This window comes from Acipenser ruthenus, chromosome 11 (assembly GCF_902713425.1).
Source record: "Acipenser ruthenus chromosome 11, fAciRut3.2 maternal haplotype, whole genome shotgun sequence".
Classification (NCBI taxonomy): Eukaryota; Metazoa; Chordata; class Actinopteri; order Acipenseriformes; family Acipenseridae; genus Acipenser; species Acipenser ruthenus.
This window is the reverse complement of record NC_081199.1, coordinates 32,721,338-32,740,068: the sequence shown is the minus strand read 5'-3', so window position 1 is coordinate 32,740,068 and position 18,731 is coordinate 32,721,338. Positions and strand designations below refer to the sequence as shown.

At 36.4% G+C, this 18,731-nt stretch overlaps 1 protein-coding gene across 2 annotated transcripts in view; it reads left to right on the top strand.

The window, feature by feature from the left end:
* Window positions 1–16,108, top strand: part of LOC117426584 (ceramide synthase 6-like) — a 35,916-nt gene extending 19,808 nt beyond the window's left edge. Inside the window, exons 5-11 of one of the 2 annotated variants that reach the window (XM_034044298.3) lie at window positions 3,295–3,345; window positions 5,130–5,222; window positions 10,122–10,250; window positions 10,533–10,639; window positions 14,254–14,410; window positions 14,883–14,906; window positions 15,505–16,108. In XM_034044298.3, the coding sequence (XP_033900189.3) occupies window positions 3,295–3,345; window positions 5,130–5,222; window positions 10,122–10,250; window positions 10,533–10,639; window positions 14,254–14,410; window positions 14,883–14,906; window positions 15,505–15,663 (720 nt within the window). In that variant the 3' untranslated portion in view covers window positions 15,664–16,108. The remainder of the gene's footprint in view (window positions 1–3,294; window positions 3,346–5,129; window positions 5,223–10,121; window positions 10,251–10,532; window positions 10,640–14,253; window positions 14,411–14,882; window positions 14,907–15,504) is intronic. The other variant, XM_059033711.1, reaches the window with a different exon arrangement.
* The last annotated feature ends 2,623 nt before the right edge of the window (window positions 16,109–18,731 follow it).

The following is an 18,731-nucleotide window of genomic DNA, read 5'->3' as shown; positions in this document are numbered from 1 at the left end:
GCAAGAACTTATTTATCACCCTATATCTACAATATCTACTAAGGTTAATTTTAAGTAGCAGATCTTCACGTGCATAAAAATAAATTTATAAAAAACATTTATAAAAATAAATGTTTTAAATGTTGTAATGTTCTAAAACCTGTAAAATATGAGCAGATCTTGGCTGATGCCAAAGGAAAATATGAATGTCCAAAAAGTCCTCTCTTGAATATTTTTATGAGCCTGGGCAGGCAGAGGAGTCCGCAGGTCCTGGTCGGGTCGCTGGATATCCCTACACATAAATGCACTGGAACTGCGAGCGGTCTACCTCGCCCTCCAGCATTTCCTTCCAGTGCACCAGAGGAGACATGTCCTTGTCCGCATAGACAACGTGTCTGTAGTAGCATATGTCAGCCGCCAGGAGGGGCTTCGGTCGCCGGGGTTGCAATGCATAGCCTTCAAGCTATTGACTTGGCCCAGGATGCTCTTGTCCGCATTCCTGCCAATACCATTGCTCCCGGCCTTCCTAGAGAAAGTTCAGAGAGAAGAGGCGTAAGTTCTCCTTGTAGCCCCCAGATGGCCCAGGAGAATCTGGTTTGCAAACCTTTGCCAGGTGCTCGGAGGTTACGTCCTCCTAGAAACGTAAGAAAGGATGTAACCCCTGTTCTATGAAAGAGAAGACGACCAACAAACCTTGCATGGTCGCATCACTTGCATTCGTGGGTTCGATGCAAAAGAGAATGTGATCTCCGTGGAGTGACTACTTATTCCCTCGGTAGGCGGGACTGAGGATGTCACTCCCCGGAGAGGAGCTCTGACATGAAATGCTTGGTAAATACCTGACTTGTGGCAGGCATATTCCAAAAGTGTTGGTTGTTTGTCATCTTCTCTTTCAGGGAACCGGGGTTACATCCGTAACCTCTCGTTATTGCTGTACAAGTTTAGCAGCATATGATTTTTTTATTTTAGTTGCTATGGCTACCATTGTTTTTCTGGTCTGCTTTGAGCTGGCATGCACTGGTCGTAGTACCGACAATGCTCACTATAATTATTGCATCCTACAGATACACATAGACTCAGGGCTCTGGGCTTTCTATGTCCTTATTCTTTACTTTCAAGAGGTTACTGACAAAAATGGTGCCTGGCTTAGTTTGTGAGTTTTCAGTTGCAAAACAATACTTCCCCTTCTCCTGATACGTCTGGCTTTCAGAGTGAGTGAAGGGGAAGCAGTTGTACACCTCAAATTATGTCTAGACTTGCTGTGTAGGTACAGTATATGGAATTGATTACCATATTATTTCCAAGATTAATTACATTATTAATTTAACAAAAAAGATCATTTAGAAAAGATAATACAAAACTTAATTAAGCAACTATATTCTAATGTTTAGCATTTAGCGCTTTTTTTGTAATCGGACTTGCACGTTATAAATAATAACCCTTGAATACTGTCTAAATTGTAACCCAAGTTGTATGAATCAAATCCGAAACTAGACTTGGAGGGCATGCATGCATAAAGCCAAGAAACTATTGAGAATAAAGTTGACCAACAATCTTATTTATTTGTTAATATATATATACATATATATATATATATATATATATATATATAGATATATATATATATATAATTACAGGCTAACTTCACTATAACGAACCCCCCTGGGACCTGGAGAAATGTTCGTTATATCAGGGTGTTCACTATAACAGGGTTTGGCATTTTTCTGTACCAGAATAATGGAAAAAAGGTAAATTTGAATTGAACATCAATATATAAGTAATTTTATGAAGATTGCTTCGCATTGATCAACATTTAAACAGTATTGTGACAAGGTACTCGTGTCACAACCGCATTGCAAGACAGAGACATGGGAGTTGGAGTTGAAACGTCTGCACAGGCGCACAGGATTTATTAAACATAAAACAGAAAGTAAACAAACGGGTCATGTAATGCTACCAATGATGGTAACGCACAGAAGACACATACAGGCAGGCAGCAAGTCTCAATCGAGCGCCCGTCTGTAAACAATCATTTGATCAAACATAACAACTCCAAAAAGCACACAAAACAAACCCATTTCCACATATAAATTACACCAACACTAATTCCCCCTATGGTATGTTCAAGAGAAAACAGTAAAGAAATGAAAAAGGTAAGAATGTACACTTGCATGCTAACTATCCAGCGTAGATTGCTTCTCATGCCCGTTGCCTGGTTGCAGTTTGTGTGAAGATGACGGACAGGCAACGATTGCATTCGCCATGCATGATTCATACTACAATAGGTCATCTTTGAATTAGCGGTATCTTTTGAATTAGTCAACCATGGTCTTTGTTTTCATTGAGAGAATAACACAGTTGACACTGGAGAAAGTTCAGTATCAGTCAGTATTGAGATCGTTGTACCCGGGTCGATCCTGTACGTGATCGTTGATACAGCTAATTTTGCATTGAAAAAAACAGTTCTTGCTGTTGGGATCGTTAAAAACTGGTGTTCGTTATAAGAAGGGTTCATTATAGTGAAGTTAGCCTGTATATGTGTGTGTCTAATATATATATATATATATATATATATATATATATATATATATATATATATAATATAGGTTTACCAGGACCTTTGACCATAGTACGCTGAATCATTTCTTCAGGGTGCAATCATTTCTAGAGAGCATTATCTGTACTACTTCAGCCAGCCGCTATTAACTGATGTAAAAACAGACCAAAGAATAGTAGCTGCCATAGCAACAAAGCAATAACCTGTATTTGCTGCTTGTGTCATCAGTTTATTTCCCCCATGAGAAACAAATCCAATAGCTGAGTTTTAAGGTCAAAAGTAGCAAACAGTGAAAAGCAAATGGGGTTGAAAACGAAAACAAAAATAATCAGTTTGCTCTGTTGCTGCCAAAAATGTAGCCAATGTATTTGCTTGCGAATATCTCTAAGCTCTCTGTGAGAACAGAAGATAGCTGAAAGTTCAGAATGAGTAAGCTACTGTAACGACCTCTCAGCCTTCTTACTTTCTGTAAATGTACCACCACTCACAGGTGATACTAGTACCGTAATTTATTATTATTATTATTATTGTTATTATTATTATTATTGTTATTGTTGTTGTTGTTAGCAGAACTAGTATTAGTTGTATTGTTATTTGCATTGTTATTTTTTAATAATAATAATTTACTACCTGTAGGCAGTTTTTAGCAGGTATTGATCATATTATGTAATTAATTACCATTAACTAATTAGCTAATGCTCAGTGGTCTAACATCACTTCTCCTTTTGTTTTGTTTTTTTCTTCTTTCTTTTATTAAGACTTCCTGGCTTTGGGACACTCGAGATTGCTGGTACAACTACCCCTACCAGGTATATGAGATCATGTGTTTACAAAGGGACTGCAACTTTCCTGTTGCAAACTAAATAACTGGGAAAGCCAGAGGTTTCCTGTTCAAGGCTTTTCTCTTGTTCTGATACTTGCACAAATTGATTTAATGTTTGATTTGATATTTGTATTCTACACCTTTACCACACAAAGAAACCAAAAAAAATTATAGTATGAAATGGTTTTTAAATCAACTAAACTTGCACTCAGTCCTATGCTTGTTGCAAAGGGGATTGATCTAAGAATAGCAGGCACAAATCTCCAATCAGACCGAGGTAGGTTACTATGCAGCATCACAAGCATTCTTAAGAATTTCAACTCTGTGTCCCATCTGATTTTTAGAAGTTTTGTAATCTTGTTATTCATAATAAAAATAGACTTTTGAGATGTAAATCTAGTTGGAAACATGCAGCCACCTTTTGTAAACCTATCAACCCACTCAAGGATATAAGCCTAAGCCACAGAAACAGCTCTTGTTTGACTTGAGTGTACATAGCCTTAATTCATTCTGCTTTCACCTTTGTGCCTTATCAATTGAAGGACTGAAAATGAAATTGAAGTAGAGCTACTTCAGCCAGCAAGGCAGAACAGCTGTTGGAAACTATTCAGGCGTTCCAGCCTTTTAATTTAACCAATCAATCGTTTACTCTTGCTAATTTATTTTTCAGACATAGCAAGAATAAAAATAGGAAAAATCTCCACACCTGTTTTCTCAGAAATAGTCTTGCAGTTTGAAATTAATTGTTGTTTTATTCCCACATGTATGACCAATTAGAATCTGTACAACTCCCACACTGTCATGTTTTACTTGCTCAGGTTAGTAGGTTAACATTACAGCAGTTCTCTTAGTAATCTTATCTAAGTGCAGTGTACCAGCAAGCCCATTCTGTACAGACGGCTACATCTTTCATAACCAGAGAGGAATCCATGAGGGGCATACTTAGTAGCTCATCTGCAAGCCCATCATGACATAAGTGACACAGAACATGATTTTTTTATATATATAATAATAAAGTCATTGATGTTACCTTGTGATCTTAATTTAATCATTGTATTTTTTATTGCATCTTTTGTTTACTGTGCATACTGATGCTAAATTTGCAGAGAATTTCTGCAGGCATCTGGTAAATGACCCACGGCACACTAAATGTCAAATCCTTTTCACTTAACCTGTCACAAACACTGTTCTAGAGGAAATGGTGATTTTAATCTGTTCACAGTAAACATATCCACCACACTGTTTATTTTCTAACCAAACAATGATTTACATAGTATACCATACATAATGATATATGTTGCTAATATTCAATACAGTAGTCCAATTAAATTAATACTGCAGCTTTATTTATTTGTTATAAATAATAAGAATAAAGGTGTATCCTAATAAAACTGTTCAGTATCACTTTATCTGGGCTGTTTGTGCATTTAAAAGCACTTCAGAGATGTACTGTACTACTGTTTTAAATGCCAGAGGTGTCATGTGAAGAATTTCATTAAAAACAAGACCAATTCTTTGTGATGACCGACTTGGAAGATATTTAATTAAAGATACCCAGGTGACTGTTTTTGGTACAGAGAATATCCAGTGCTCTGTGTAGTCCATCACAAGTTTCATAAAGAGCAGTCATTACCAGTAAATGTAACTTTTACATGATTTTATTCCTCTTTGAAACGTTCCCTTTACACTTGTTTTTTTTAAATTTCCCTGACTAAAATGACAATGTTACCATTGCCCATCTTCAGAGTTTTTATTTATTTTTATTTACAGACTCTTACAACTGAACTTCATTACTACTACATTGTGGAGCTGGCATTCTACTGGTCCTTAATGTTCTCCCAGTTTACTGATATCAAAAGGAAAGTAAGTTAAGTCTATTGCCCTGTACATGGATGAATGGATTAATGTGTTTGGGTGTTGTGTTGTGTTTTTGTGTGTGTGTGTGTGTGTGTGTGTGTGTGTTCTCAACATTAAAGTGATTATTCTAAACCTACAAAGTAGTAGCCAAAAACTGCTTTATTAAGTATTAATCTCATTTGATATATCACTGTACTGCAGTAGTTAATTCTGGGTAGCACATTGAATCTCTGTATCTACTGAAATTATGACTAAGGAAAGATCCAATTCAAAAGCACACAATAGCGCCATCTTGTGGCATACAGTTAAGAAAGACGTGAGACATTGCATGAGCGGGTATGCCAGGAGTCTGCTCATTGATAATTCAGTTGCTGTTTACAGTACCTCATAATTGAAGTGAGTGTTGTAGTCTGGGTAAGGGATTTCATCATGTAAGTTTTGGAGGGACTAATTAATGATTCAGTATTCCAAGGTAATATTGTATGCCCTACTGTACATTCTGCATTATATTTTGCTATTTTAGTACTGGTTTTCTTATCAATATGTTATAATGTAGTGGCTATCTGAAGGAAAGGTTGACTACTCAGATGCAGTACATGTTATTCAATACAGGTACAACCAATGAGATATTTATCTTCAAACCTTTTAAATGATAACCAGATCTTACTTAAGTTGTTCCTCATAATGTATTGTATTGAATGCTTACTAGATTGGTCAGTACTATCTATTTGAGATCCTATTAATAACAATTTTAAGTAAAACATTGATATTTGGCTCTAGACTGATACAATTCAGACATAATGTACATTTTTAATGCATTACATTCAATACATATTTTAAATGTGACATTGCCGTAGATGCATTGTTTGTTGAATGAATATATATATATATATATATATTGTTTTGCCCTTTTAAAATACAGACCCAGACACAAGAGAGATGATTTTAAGTGTGTTATTGCACTTTTTATTAATTACAATAATAAAAGAAAAGAAAACAGTAACAAAAACCTAACTCGCTCAGGAGCGCTAGCTAAACTTTGAAGTGAATTAAAGCTAACAAACTGGACAGCTAAGCTGTTTACCAGTGACAAAAGACAAAATAAATTCAAACATGAAAGTACAAACACAGGTTCACACAGTACCTTTTATCTCTAACTCTTCATTGTGACAGCCTTGTTTTACACAGACTTGAGAATGCCCAAATAAAACACATCTATTGATTTATATACCTGCCTGCTAATTGCAGGCAGGTGATAACGATTATAGGCTGCAGCCAGGTGAACCCCATCCTGACTCCCTCCCGTGGCATTCTGGGGGTTGTAGTCCTGCAGCTCCCGCCTTGGACTACACTTTTTCTCCTTTCTCCCCCCCTACACACACACACACACACAGTGCCACCACGTTATAATGTGGTTGTCGAGGTCCATAATTATGAGACCGCATTATTTGTGTTTTGCCTTAATGATATTTGCATTTTTTTTTTTCCCGAAATTATTTATAATGCCCACAAGCCAAATTAATATTGCAGGTATTCAAATCCACGGTTTATTGGGATGATTATTCCTGGCCCGTTACCCTGGGCCACACCAAAAACAACAAACAGTCTTGCACTCTCACAGCATCACATTCACGCAGCAGCTGGTCTCACTCTTTAGCGCAGCCCTTTTTTTTCCTAGAGCAGCTCTCTTTGGAGTCCAATCTTATGAAGAAAATCTCTTAGTTTTTCTTTGTCTTTAGCCATCCACGCAATGTAGGTTTTGCAACATTTATATCTTTTGAAACTGCTGCTTGAGTTTCACCTTTTCTTACTCAGGGTAGCACTGTATATATAAACTAGTGTATGTGCCTAGTGCATCCAAGATAGTTTTACTTTAAAATAACAAAAGTAAACCAATGTCTGGAAGTGTGGCTCATGTATAATGCACAGCAGTCTTAAGTTTATGTTTATCTCATAATCATGAAATTAAATTATATCGAAACATGCTAACATACAGGCTAGATTCAGTGTTGAAAACAAATTCTTTTAACTAAAAATACAGTCTAAATATTTATTTTAACCAAAACCTAATGAAAAGCATAAAACCTATGTTCTGTGATGGCTTACTTTAAAATAGAGGGTAGTTTTAACATGAAATGCAATTTCTAATTCAGGTAAATGGTTGGCAATATATATTTTTAAATGTCAATATACATTCCCTTTTCCACTCCAAATTAAACAAAGTTTGTTTGTTTTGCTTTTTACATACACTGCTGCCCAGGGTGCAATGCTCTGCTTTTTTTTTTTTTTTTTTTAAATATATCCCTGGGGCTACACTTTCAGTTGTCATCCCAGGGGTGGGGGAATAAATTAACCCCCCACATAAAGATTTTGAATTAACAATGATTTATCACTTGATTCGGTATAATAAATAAGTAACTTAGTGATTCTCTTAACTGTTTAAATTGTGTACTACAGATGTATCAAGGCTTGCCATGATGTTTTGTTGTTTGTTTATTTTATCCCCCCCCACTGGAAATGTGACAAATCCCTCCCCTGCTGCTGTCATATGTTCAGTATTAGACATATTATTAACTATGGAGGGGAAAAAAGTTGGATCTACACTGTTTTAAACTCTGAAAAGACCCAGACAAGGGTTGGGTGTGCATGCGGCAAATCCAAAACAAGGTAGCCAGGTAGCTTACCCTCCTAAACACGACAGCTGCTGCGAGGTGAAGAAAGGGAAAGAGGCCACAGAATAATATTGTTGTTCCATCCATAACCTGGGAGCTATTTCCAGACAACAGCAGTTAATTCTGAACTTTTATTCCCCCCATGTAAATCCAGCTTGATTCCTGGGTATTCAGAGAGGCTACTCTACATCTGCTTTTCAAGTATCAGTCTACTTACTAGTTTCTTTGAGAAACACTAATCTGTATTTTGCCTGTTAGGATGTGTTGTAAACCTCCACAAACATCCAAAGACAAAACCAGTCCACATAAACTCAAGCAGAACTTTAGACTGTCCGGAGAAGAGGGAGTTCGGGAAACTACTTGTGTACAAATGTTGCTCTTTAGTTAAGCATTCCTATGAAAACAACCCAACTTTCCTTGAAGGCGTGCCCTTGTATGAAAGAAGCAGTATTACTGTATTGCTGGGACTTACTGGGTGCAGGAAACATTCTAGTAACAAGCTGTGCTATTCATCTGTTATATAAGTGTTCTGCATACATGCTCCGCTGTTGGAAAGGTTCTTTGGTATTTTCAGCCTGTCTTGAATGGCTTAGCCTGTCTTGTTGCTGTCGGTGTTAGCCTTGAAAAAGTGTATTGTCTGGTCTGCCATATAAAAGATCTTTGCAGGGCTGGCATCACATAAGTAATATGATTGAGTACATTTACAAAGTCGAGTCTCCTTTTTTGTTTCTATATGTCATTTTTTTTTTTTTTTTTTTTTTTGCTAAATGCAATCTGCATGTGGCCTCTTTGTTATTCTGCCTTCAGCTTTTCCTGTTATTCACCTCGGCATCCTGCATCACTACCTCCATTATGCCACAATAGGTTATAATGCACTGCACTTTTCATCTCTTTGTTGTCTGCTTGCATGTTGTCCCTTTTTTTTCTTCTTTCAGTTTTTTTTCATGCACAAACAGCGCACTGAGGAGGTCCTCTGCACTTCATTGCCAGTCCAGTATGTTCCCTGCTCTTTCCATACTTTTATCTGCATTTCATTTTTGTACTCCTCATACTGTACCTGGTCAAACTGCTTGTACTACGTCTCTCACTGTATCACATTCAAAAAGCACAGTCAATTGAAGATATATATATAATTGTACATGTTTTAGGATTCTTTGCCCATGTCCCCATATATAAACTGCAACCTCAATTGAACTGGAGTCAGTCCAGTAGTTATGAGCTGCTATAGAATCCAGCTCATCTGCTCACTGCTCTGAAGCAACTTCTTGTTTCTCAGTTGCAACAGTGATCTGAAGAACTGAACACAAACAGGATCCTACTGGAACTAGAGGCTGCATCTTTTCACTGTACTGAGTTCAATTCATTAAAGGATATTGCAAAATAAACTCAAAATGCAGGGGAAGTTAACAAACAACCAACCTAGTAGTGGGAAATTGCATCCAGTACACATTCAGTAACAATAGACAGGTAGGTCTATTTTGATATGAAGCTTGCCCATTCAATATAAGATCCTTTCAAAAGAGATACTAGGATTAGCATTTTTTTCAGCACATTTAGCAAAGGGAAAGATCCAGTTGAGGACCTCTCGTATACAATAAGAGACATCTTACACACAGCATATTAACTTGCTGTGAAATTCCCAATACTGTTGTCCTAGTACTGTATAAAACATTGCTAGCAGGTTTCTGTTACTTTTCAACTTATCCAGAGACAGACCACTGTTGTGTACTTTTAGTAGCTCAATGTTGTGACACAACATTTTCTGCATTATGTGGGGCATCAAAATTTTTTATGGGTGAGGGCATAACCCCTCCTGGCATTGTTTTTTCCTTGACACCCTGGAGCTACACACATAAATGACTATACTTTTGGTACTACAGCATGCACCCTGTACAGTATGTATGACAGATATGTTTTAGAAATTTTGTTTCTCTTTCAAAGTCCATGTGTTAAGCAGTTTGAGTACATTTTCAAACTGTATGTTCACTGATAGTGGGTATTGAATTCATCCCTGTTACAGTACATCTCCGCAGTGTCTCTCTACTGAACCAGATGGTCAGGTGTTAAGTCCTGTAAATTAACAAGTCAGAAATAATTGTATTTTATTTTGTAATTATATTCTGTGGCATATTGTATAAACTATATCGAACCAATAAGGGGTGAGGGATTCATTTCTTATAGGCGAGCATCATTTTAACTGCTTTTTTTTATTGTTTCCTCTTTTATTCTTTAGGACTTTTTAATTATGTTTTTGCATCACCTTGTCACAATCTCCCTGATAACCTTCTCTTACGTGAACAATATGGTGCGCGTAGGAACACTGGTCATGTGCCTTCATGATGCATCTGATGTGCTGCTTGAGGTAAGCTGTTCAATGCAACAGGGATGGGGTCATACACAATGCTAACATAACAGCATGAGCGCATTGTTATTGTGTAGGAGCTCATTATAGGCTATTCAGTTCTTCACAAGGCTGTCACACAGTGTGGCCCTATAGTTTTATATGAGTGTCATAGCCTAAGAATGTGCTGGACCTCGGTTACTTCAGCTGTGGTGGAATACTGTTCATTTACTGAATGCAATATCTGTTTAAATTTAAATATATATTTTATTTACATCTGTTTGTTTGTTTTTGCTGTTGCAGGCTGCTAAAATGGCAAACTATTTGAAGTGGCAAAGACTCTGTGACCTCCTGTTTGTCATGTTTGGGTTAGTCTTCATTAGTACTCGGCTTGCTATTTTTCCTGTCTGGTAAGTAAACGTATAGATGCTTATTCATGTATTACATCTCTAATGTCCATTAACCTGAAGCTTTTTACACCGGACAGTGCCACTTCTGACACAAAGAGCCCAATTCAAGTAACTTTTTGCTGGGGGAAATATAAATACATACAATAAATAGAGCAAACATGGAGAAGGTTAAAAACTGCTTTGTAACATTATTGGCATGTTTTAAATTCGCAAACAAATGTGTGAATTGCACCCTAGAGTAAACCACTTTAATGTTAGCTAATGGAACAAATTAAGTTGCATGTATAGATTGTATTGGTTTGGATTCATTAGAAATGTGTAGGCACTAGCAATTTGGTCTTTTCCAAGAATCTTCACTGTCCTATTTGTTTCCTCTTCAACACTAGCACTAATGCATGCCGGCTCCAAGTACTGCACACTCGATCTGCTTTGCCATCTGTGTTGCAGATAGGCCTCTAAAATAGAACTAAAAGGGCACTGAATGTCAAGGACCATGTGCTGCGCTTGAGATTGGAGAGCATTTCTCCCATTATTGTGGCTGATTACATCCCCATACTGAAAGATGGAGGGAGGCTGAGACAGAGAGCAGAAAGCAATGAATATTCATTTTTGTATTCTGTTTATTTATTGTGAAATTGTTTTCAGAGGAAGTTTATGATTATTGTTTCTAAACAAGGTCAAGAGATTTATCGAGAGTCAAATTTGACCCCCCGTTTTAATTACATTGAGCAAGGTTTAGGTTTGTAAGAGTACATAATCTTAATAATATATTAAATATATACCTGTCATCTTTATTGTAATGTTTAGTCTGTGCCTATCCCTACTGTCCCTACTGATTCATTCTGCAGGTGGGTTTATCTGTTGCAATCTGTTTGCAGAAGACCATACAAATACAAGTGTCAATGCTGCCCCTTACTTGTAATGCTGCCATGATTAACTGACCTATTAATAAACAAAAAATGCTAACTTCTTACTCTTTATGTGTTGTGCTAAATCTTCCTGCTGCAAGTCTGTTTCAGTCTAAGGGACAAGGTCTGTTTCCAAAAATCAAAAGCAAATTCATTTTTCACCTGGGGAAAAAAGCTGTTTGGAGGGAAAACTGAAATCTATGTGATAAATAATCTCTGTGGTTTTACATATGGCCAATTCTGTCCTAATTTAATCCAAATGTATGTTTTTCCACATTTTGCTTTGTTACTGTATAAATTGATATTATGTTCCTAAATTGCTGTTCAACAGCAATTAGGGCAGCAGTGTGGAGTAGTGGTTAGGGCTCTGGACTCTTGACCGGAGGGTTGCTGTTCAACAGCTGTTAGGGCAGCAGTGTGGAGTAGTGGTTAGGGCTCTGGACTCTTGACCGGAGGGTTGCTGTTCAACAGCTGTTAGGGCAGCAGTGTGGAGTAGTGGTTAGGGCTCTGGACTCTTGACCGGAGGGTTGTGGGTTCAATCCCCAGTGGGGGACACTGCTGTTGTACCCTTGAGCAAGGTACTTTACCTAGATTGCTCCAGTAAAAACCCAACTGTATAAATGGGTAATTGTATGTAAAATAATGTGATATCTGTATAATGTGAAATAATATCTTGTAACAATTGTAAGTCGCCCTGGATAAGGGCGTCTGCTAGATAATAATAATAATAATAATAATAATAATAATAATAACAGCTAAAACATGAATATAAAGCAGGCCTATTTGTGGTTCATAGTGATGAAACCAAGTACCCCAACCTGAAGAGATCAGCATTATTCAGTGCTCTGAGCCCTGCTTGATATCAATAGCAACACTTGCGTCAGGAGTGATTCACATCCTGCCGCTTCAGTGCTTTCATTTTAATAATAGAAAACCTCATTGATAGAGCCAAACCTTCAACGAAACCTGCTCTGTTTACAAGTGCTCCAGTACGGACTAGTATAAAGTAGATCTAATTTTAAACAATACACGGGTTTTGTTTTGGAATGCCAAAGTAACTAAATTGCAGTTTCAGAATAGATCAGAAATGTGAGGCGAGAGAGAGTCTGCCATAGTGCTGTCTTTTCCCCGAACTGAAATCTATTTCCAGCCACATGAACAAAACTTGTTGCGTTTTCTACTGAATGTGTAGATATATCGTTTAGTTTTAATTATTTTACTGTGTAGTAATTAATGTAAAATTAATATGTTCCATTTATACATTTTTTTTTAAAAAAACTTTAAATTTCGAATTTGAAATCTTTGCTGCTGTCAAGCCAATTGCCTGTTCGTTCATGTCATCATTTAATCTACTTTCTCTGAACCTGGCCAAACCTGAAAGACAACCTCACAGGGGAATCTTGGTTGAATTGGCACGGGGTGGGGTCATACGCAAAAAACACTCATTATCGTATAATAGACGTATCCCGCCCCCCTCCCCCCCAACTCAACACGACACAACCATCATGACAGTAAAAATAGACATAATGAAGCGTTCTTACCTTTGTATAAGTTAGTGATCAGCAGATGTGTCAGCTGCACGAAAAGCACAGCGTGTGGTTTTTACTAACTCTACTGTGCAGACTTTGTTCATATGCATCGGGACGTAGGATATTTGCTAGGAAATCACACGACTGTCCTGACCATATATTGTTGGCATGTATGCTTAATCCAACAATATTGTGTTCAACTAACTGGGAACTAGGGGTGCAAATCATTTAGAGTTTAAACGTTAGTAAAGTGTCAAACGTTTTGAATTTTCGTTTAAACTTTGTCAAAAATGTGCAGGTCAAATATTAAGAAGCGGCTGATTGCAAATAACGGCTTTTCCAGTTTTTTTTATTACTTCCTACCTTTGTCATGTGGCATCATTGTCATTGGATATTCACCTCCCAAGTTTTAACATTAATTAGATTAAACTGAATCTAGCACCCCTACTGGGTACATACTTTGAAAAAGTTGTATTTAAAATGAAATGAGAATTAGTAATTTTGCCTGTGCTTTCAAGGTAATAAGGCAATAGTCGTTTTTATGTCATGTAATATCGTTTTTATGTGCTGAATGTCCTCCCTAATTATTCTCCGCTTTTGAGGAAAGCCGGTCAGACCTGCCCTGCTCACCTCTGAAATGGACAATGCTGTGGGCATGCCATCAATTGGCAATGTGGTGCACAGCCACTGTTCTACTTCTGTACTCCAGCTCTTAATGAGGAGAACACAATCACACACACAATCTAAAATAGGTTCCTATTCCTAAACCCTTTCATACATGGGGACAGATACAAAAAGCTCTCTTCTTGTATTTTAAATGGGGACATATGGAAGATACAAACGCACCATGACCTCATATGAGGATGCCATTTGTTCCCCATATAAAGCAATGGGAGAAAAACAAATACATAAAAATTATATTTATTATGTGTCCAAAAATTTTTTTCAGCTGTTTTCAATATTTCATGCATGTAAGGATGAAGTTGTTGTTTTTTGGGCAAAAAATATATTAATTTAGTTAACCAGTTTATGTAGCCTGTTTACATCAACTGATACATTATTTTGTTTAATTCCATACACAGAATAATCCACTGCTGTGCCTAATCGATTTTTGTTCTACAGAATTGAGGCATGAGAAAATGAAACTGCACTCATAAGATTACATTGTCTGTTTCAGGATCTTAAAAACAACAGTGTTTGAAAGCTGGGACATTGTTGGTCCATATCCATCGTGGTGGGTCTTCAACTTGCTGCTCTTTCTGCTTCATGTGCTGCATTGCTTTTGGTCATATTTCATCATAAAGATAGCCTGCAAAGCCATTTCTAAAGGAAAGGTAAGGCATGCTTGTATTGCAAAATTATCTGTGAATTGTAAAGTGGAGTAAATCGATCTAATTCTTGTATATTCTCACTTTCTAAAATGAGGTCTAATGCAAAACATTAGTCCTATTGAGAAAACCAATGGTCGGCTTGTGTTAGCTTGGCACAAGTTATACCCTTAAAATTCAAAAATGCATTGTAATTCAGATTAAATACATTTAGAAAAAAGATGGTACGTTTCATTGTCTAAACAACGCTTGTATTAAAATAATATTATTATTATTAATAATAATAATAATAATAATTAAAACAAAAACAAGGAATATTGGTCATTTACCATCAACAGACCTTAATTCTATGTTTTTGTAAAAAACAATTAGACCAGCAGGGGGGACTAAAATATCCTATTTCTTTTGTTAAACGCCTGGAGCGCTGTCCCTCTTTAATTTTGACCTATTTGTTCTCTTTCTTGTGCTGACCTTGAAGGTGGGGAAATGGAATCCCTTGCATGTAAGTGTGGAATCTTGTGTGTGAAAGCGACTATGGTATTTAGAAGTTGTATCTGCATTTCCTGCTGTCTCACCACTTACAAAACTCTGTTTACACGTCACATTTTTTTATTTTCTAATAAAACAGTTCATCTTACAAAAAAAATCATCCATGTAAAGTGACCACAGACCTAACCATGGATTCCTTAACCTAAGGCAACACCAAGTCCAAGATTTAGTGTTAATTAAACATTTCATCTTGCAAAACAAATGTGTTACCTAAGAGGTGAAGAAAAATCTTTACCTAAAGTAAAGGCTAACAACAGAGGAAGTGTATTCCAGAAATGCAGACGGAACAATTTTGGAAATGCAGATTCATTTCAGAAAAAAACAACACGGTAATGGCAATTTCTGGTGAACATGGGCCCTAGTTAACACCCTCTAAACGCTACAAACAAAACATTATTTATTTCTGTTTCTGTCGCATTGTTTTTTTTTTTTTCTTCTGTAGGTTTAAATGTATTTTTTTTAACCTTTTTAGATACCTTTTTTAATGGAAGACCTCAAAGATTTCAAATAGCATTTAAAGTGATGGTTAACACACTCCTGTTATCGTGTAGGTATCAAATGATGATCGCAGTGACATTGAATCCAGCTCCGATGAGGAGGATGCACCATCTCCGACTAAAAAGACACATAACACTGCAACTAATGGGACCAATGGGGCGAACGGAACAAACGGATACCTCACTGGGACTACTTGTCCAGACGAACACTAATACCGTATTTAGCTTTTAGAATGTCAAACACTGGAAGGATGTCACGGAAACCATTAGTAGATAACTGTATGTGAGACATGAACGATATTACCTGTTTGATACTGGAAGTGCGTAATAGAACTGAATGCGTTTATATGTATATCGGCATCAGACACAGTTCAATAGAATATCAGAGCATTCCAATAGTGCACTCTCCAATTTTCTGTCTGTGAATGAATGAAGAATTACATTTTCATTATGTGTAAGCAAGCATGCTGCATAATATGTAGTTTCACACAATGGGAGCTGTATTTTCGTAGATTTTTTTGTATGTTATTATTTATTTGTATAAATGTTTAAGATCTGTGGATAACAGGGATGTTTTGCAGTCTTTTGATTTGTGGGGACACGCTCTGTAACTTAAACTGCTTCGTCTGCTTTGAGAAATAAATGTTTCTTTTTTGGTTTTTGTTTTTGTTTTATTATTTGCCACATGCAGTAGTCCTTGATTATTATAAGTGATGTGATGTTGGCTTATCTAACGTAGTGGTTCTTTCTGTTTACAGTTGTGTTTAATACAGGTGTATTATAGGAAATACTTTTCTAAAGTTTGTCAACACTTCCTTTTAGGCAATTATTAAACAGACAGTCAGCCAGTAACAGTGTTTTGTCTGTGGAAGAGTCATGCTGTGAAACGGAGACAGTTGCTTCCATTAGGCATGGATGCATATAGTTTGTTTAAGATATAGATACAAATATAGTACAATTGTTTTTTTAATATATATATATATATATATATATATATATATATATAATTTATTTTATTTTTTAAAAATAATGTCTTAAGGTACTATTTCAAACCACTGAATATGGTCACGCTATTCCTTATATAGTTGACTGTTAGCTAATCGTACTGCATAGGGACATTACATCTGAAAGTAGTATTAAAAAACAATATTGTGATGTTCCAATTGCTGGTTGTTTTCATTTTATTTCAATGGTTTTAATTGCCCATACCCGTGCAGTAAATGTGCTGTATTTGTGAAGCAAGCTTGGTATATATAGTATATGAAGTAACTGTATGCTTTCAGGAATGGTCTGTATTTAAAACCATAGCTAGGAATGGAGGGGAACGTGGTAGAGTTGTTAAGAAGTCAACGGTGGTTTGTGTTTTATCATCCCTGATGTGTACTGTACATGCATAGTTTTAATTTACTGCAATGAAATAGGTACTTGTTAACTGCAGGGATCCATACTCTATCAGCCCACCACTTTATATGTGTGTGTACATACGTGTACACACACACACACACACACACACACACACACACTATTAGGAGGAGGGAGAGGTGTCCCACATACTGTGGGATGTGAGTTTTTCTTTAACTTCAAGCAAAATCATACAGGACCACAACTATCATAAAAGCTAACAGTGCCAAATAATTTATTTAACGTAAAAATGACCAGTTAAATTATAGAGAGAGAGAGGTTTTTTGGGGTTTTTTTTTTCCCTCCAGTGGTTTTTAAACGTAGTGTTATACAGGAATAAGCTGCACAGTCCTGTTTTCTTGCCAAGCCAAGGTATGCAATAATCCACAGTAATATTTAATAAGTTACTGTTTGAAAGCCAAACACCAGGCTAGAGTGTAATAAGAGATACTTTGTAACAGGGAGCCTTAAAATTAGAGTGCTATATGTACTTTCCTTCTAAGAACAAGTCCTGAATGTGTATGGTTGGTGTAAGACCCTCAGATTCTAGGTCTTGATGAAGCCTTAGCCTAATTAATATACTCATTTGTATGTTTGTAAAAGTGCATGGAGAATGTTGGTCTCCATTGTTAGTTCTTCACAAAAATACATGTACAGTAAGTAACAGCAACCTTAATATGCCAAAGACCAGTTCAAAAATTAAACAATCCCATATGGGGGGGGAACATTTTTTAAAACATAGTAGTATTTAATATAGTGTTTTGATTACTACTATAGAATGAAGTAGTACTAGATGAGTTTTTTGAGGGCTAGACTCTTATGTAAATAATGTTAGGGGTTATGTTAAACTCAAATAATTGAATGTTTTTAATAAAACAAAAAGCAGTTAGGTGGTACTAATGAAGCAGTAACTTAAGGTACAGTTTTTCTCTGTAAGATCACTCCTACATTGGGTTATTTTTTTTTCCACCCCAGTCCCTGAGGAGGAGATGCTACTGTACTTGAGGCTCCTTTTAGTACTCTGCGACTGGAATACAAGTTTGGCAATAATGATGTACTCCTTTCTGTTAAAAAGAACAAAACTATGCAGTGTTTGTAGATCACATGCTGTGAGGGTATATGTTCCTGACATACTGTATGTTTTGTGTGTGCAAGAGAGTGTGTTTGATCTGGTATTCTGTTTGAAATGTTCTGGCGTTTTCTTCTCCCAAGCCTGTTCTCTCTCCATTACTATTGAATGTCCTAGGCCACTCAGAATGTGTTACTTAGTTACTCAGGATTTTCATTTTTGTTGATTCTGAACCCTAAATGTGATCCAACTGTCTTGAGCAGTGGAAGTTAACCCTTTATTTACACCCATGACAGTAATTCCAGAAACCTACTGTAAACTACTACCCATCATTTCATGTGATGTTATTTTCTCTGGTGTTTAAACCGCAGTCATACAAACAGCACAGCGACTAAGTGACAAATCTAAAGCAACCTTTGAAAAAACAACAACAGGGAGTCGGATACTGACAATATGTTTTAAGATTGCCACTCCATTTTTTTTTTTTTTTTTAAACTGTATGTCACTGGTTTCTAGAGAATATCTTTGTTTGAAAAAAAAAGTAAAAGGATAAGTAAGTGTTAAATAAAAAACTGGGTTTCGTGAAGTACATGTTTAGTTTACACACGTGTGCATATTGTGTAGGGTTTACATTTGATTGTTACTTTGTGCTCTATCATTGGTTGAAAGGCTTCTTTTTGGTATTGAATGTGTATATGTTTACTTTTGGATTCTGCAGCCAATGGACAGTGTAGATGAATGGCAAACACTTTCACAATAAATATGTGTGTTGATATTACAACATCGGTAGTGCTGTTTTGATTGATTGTTT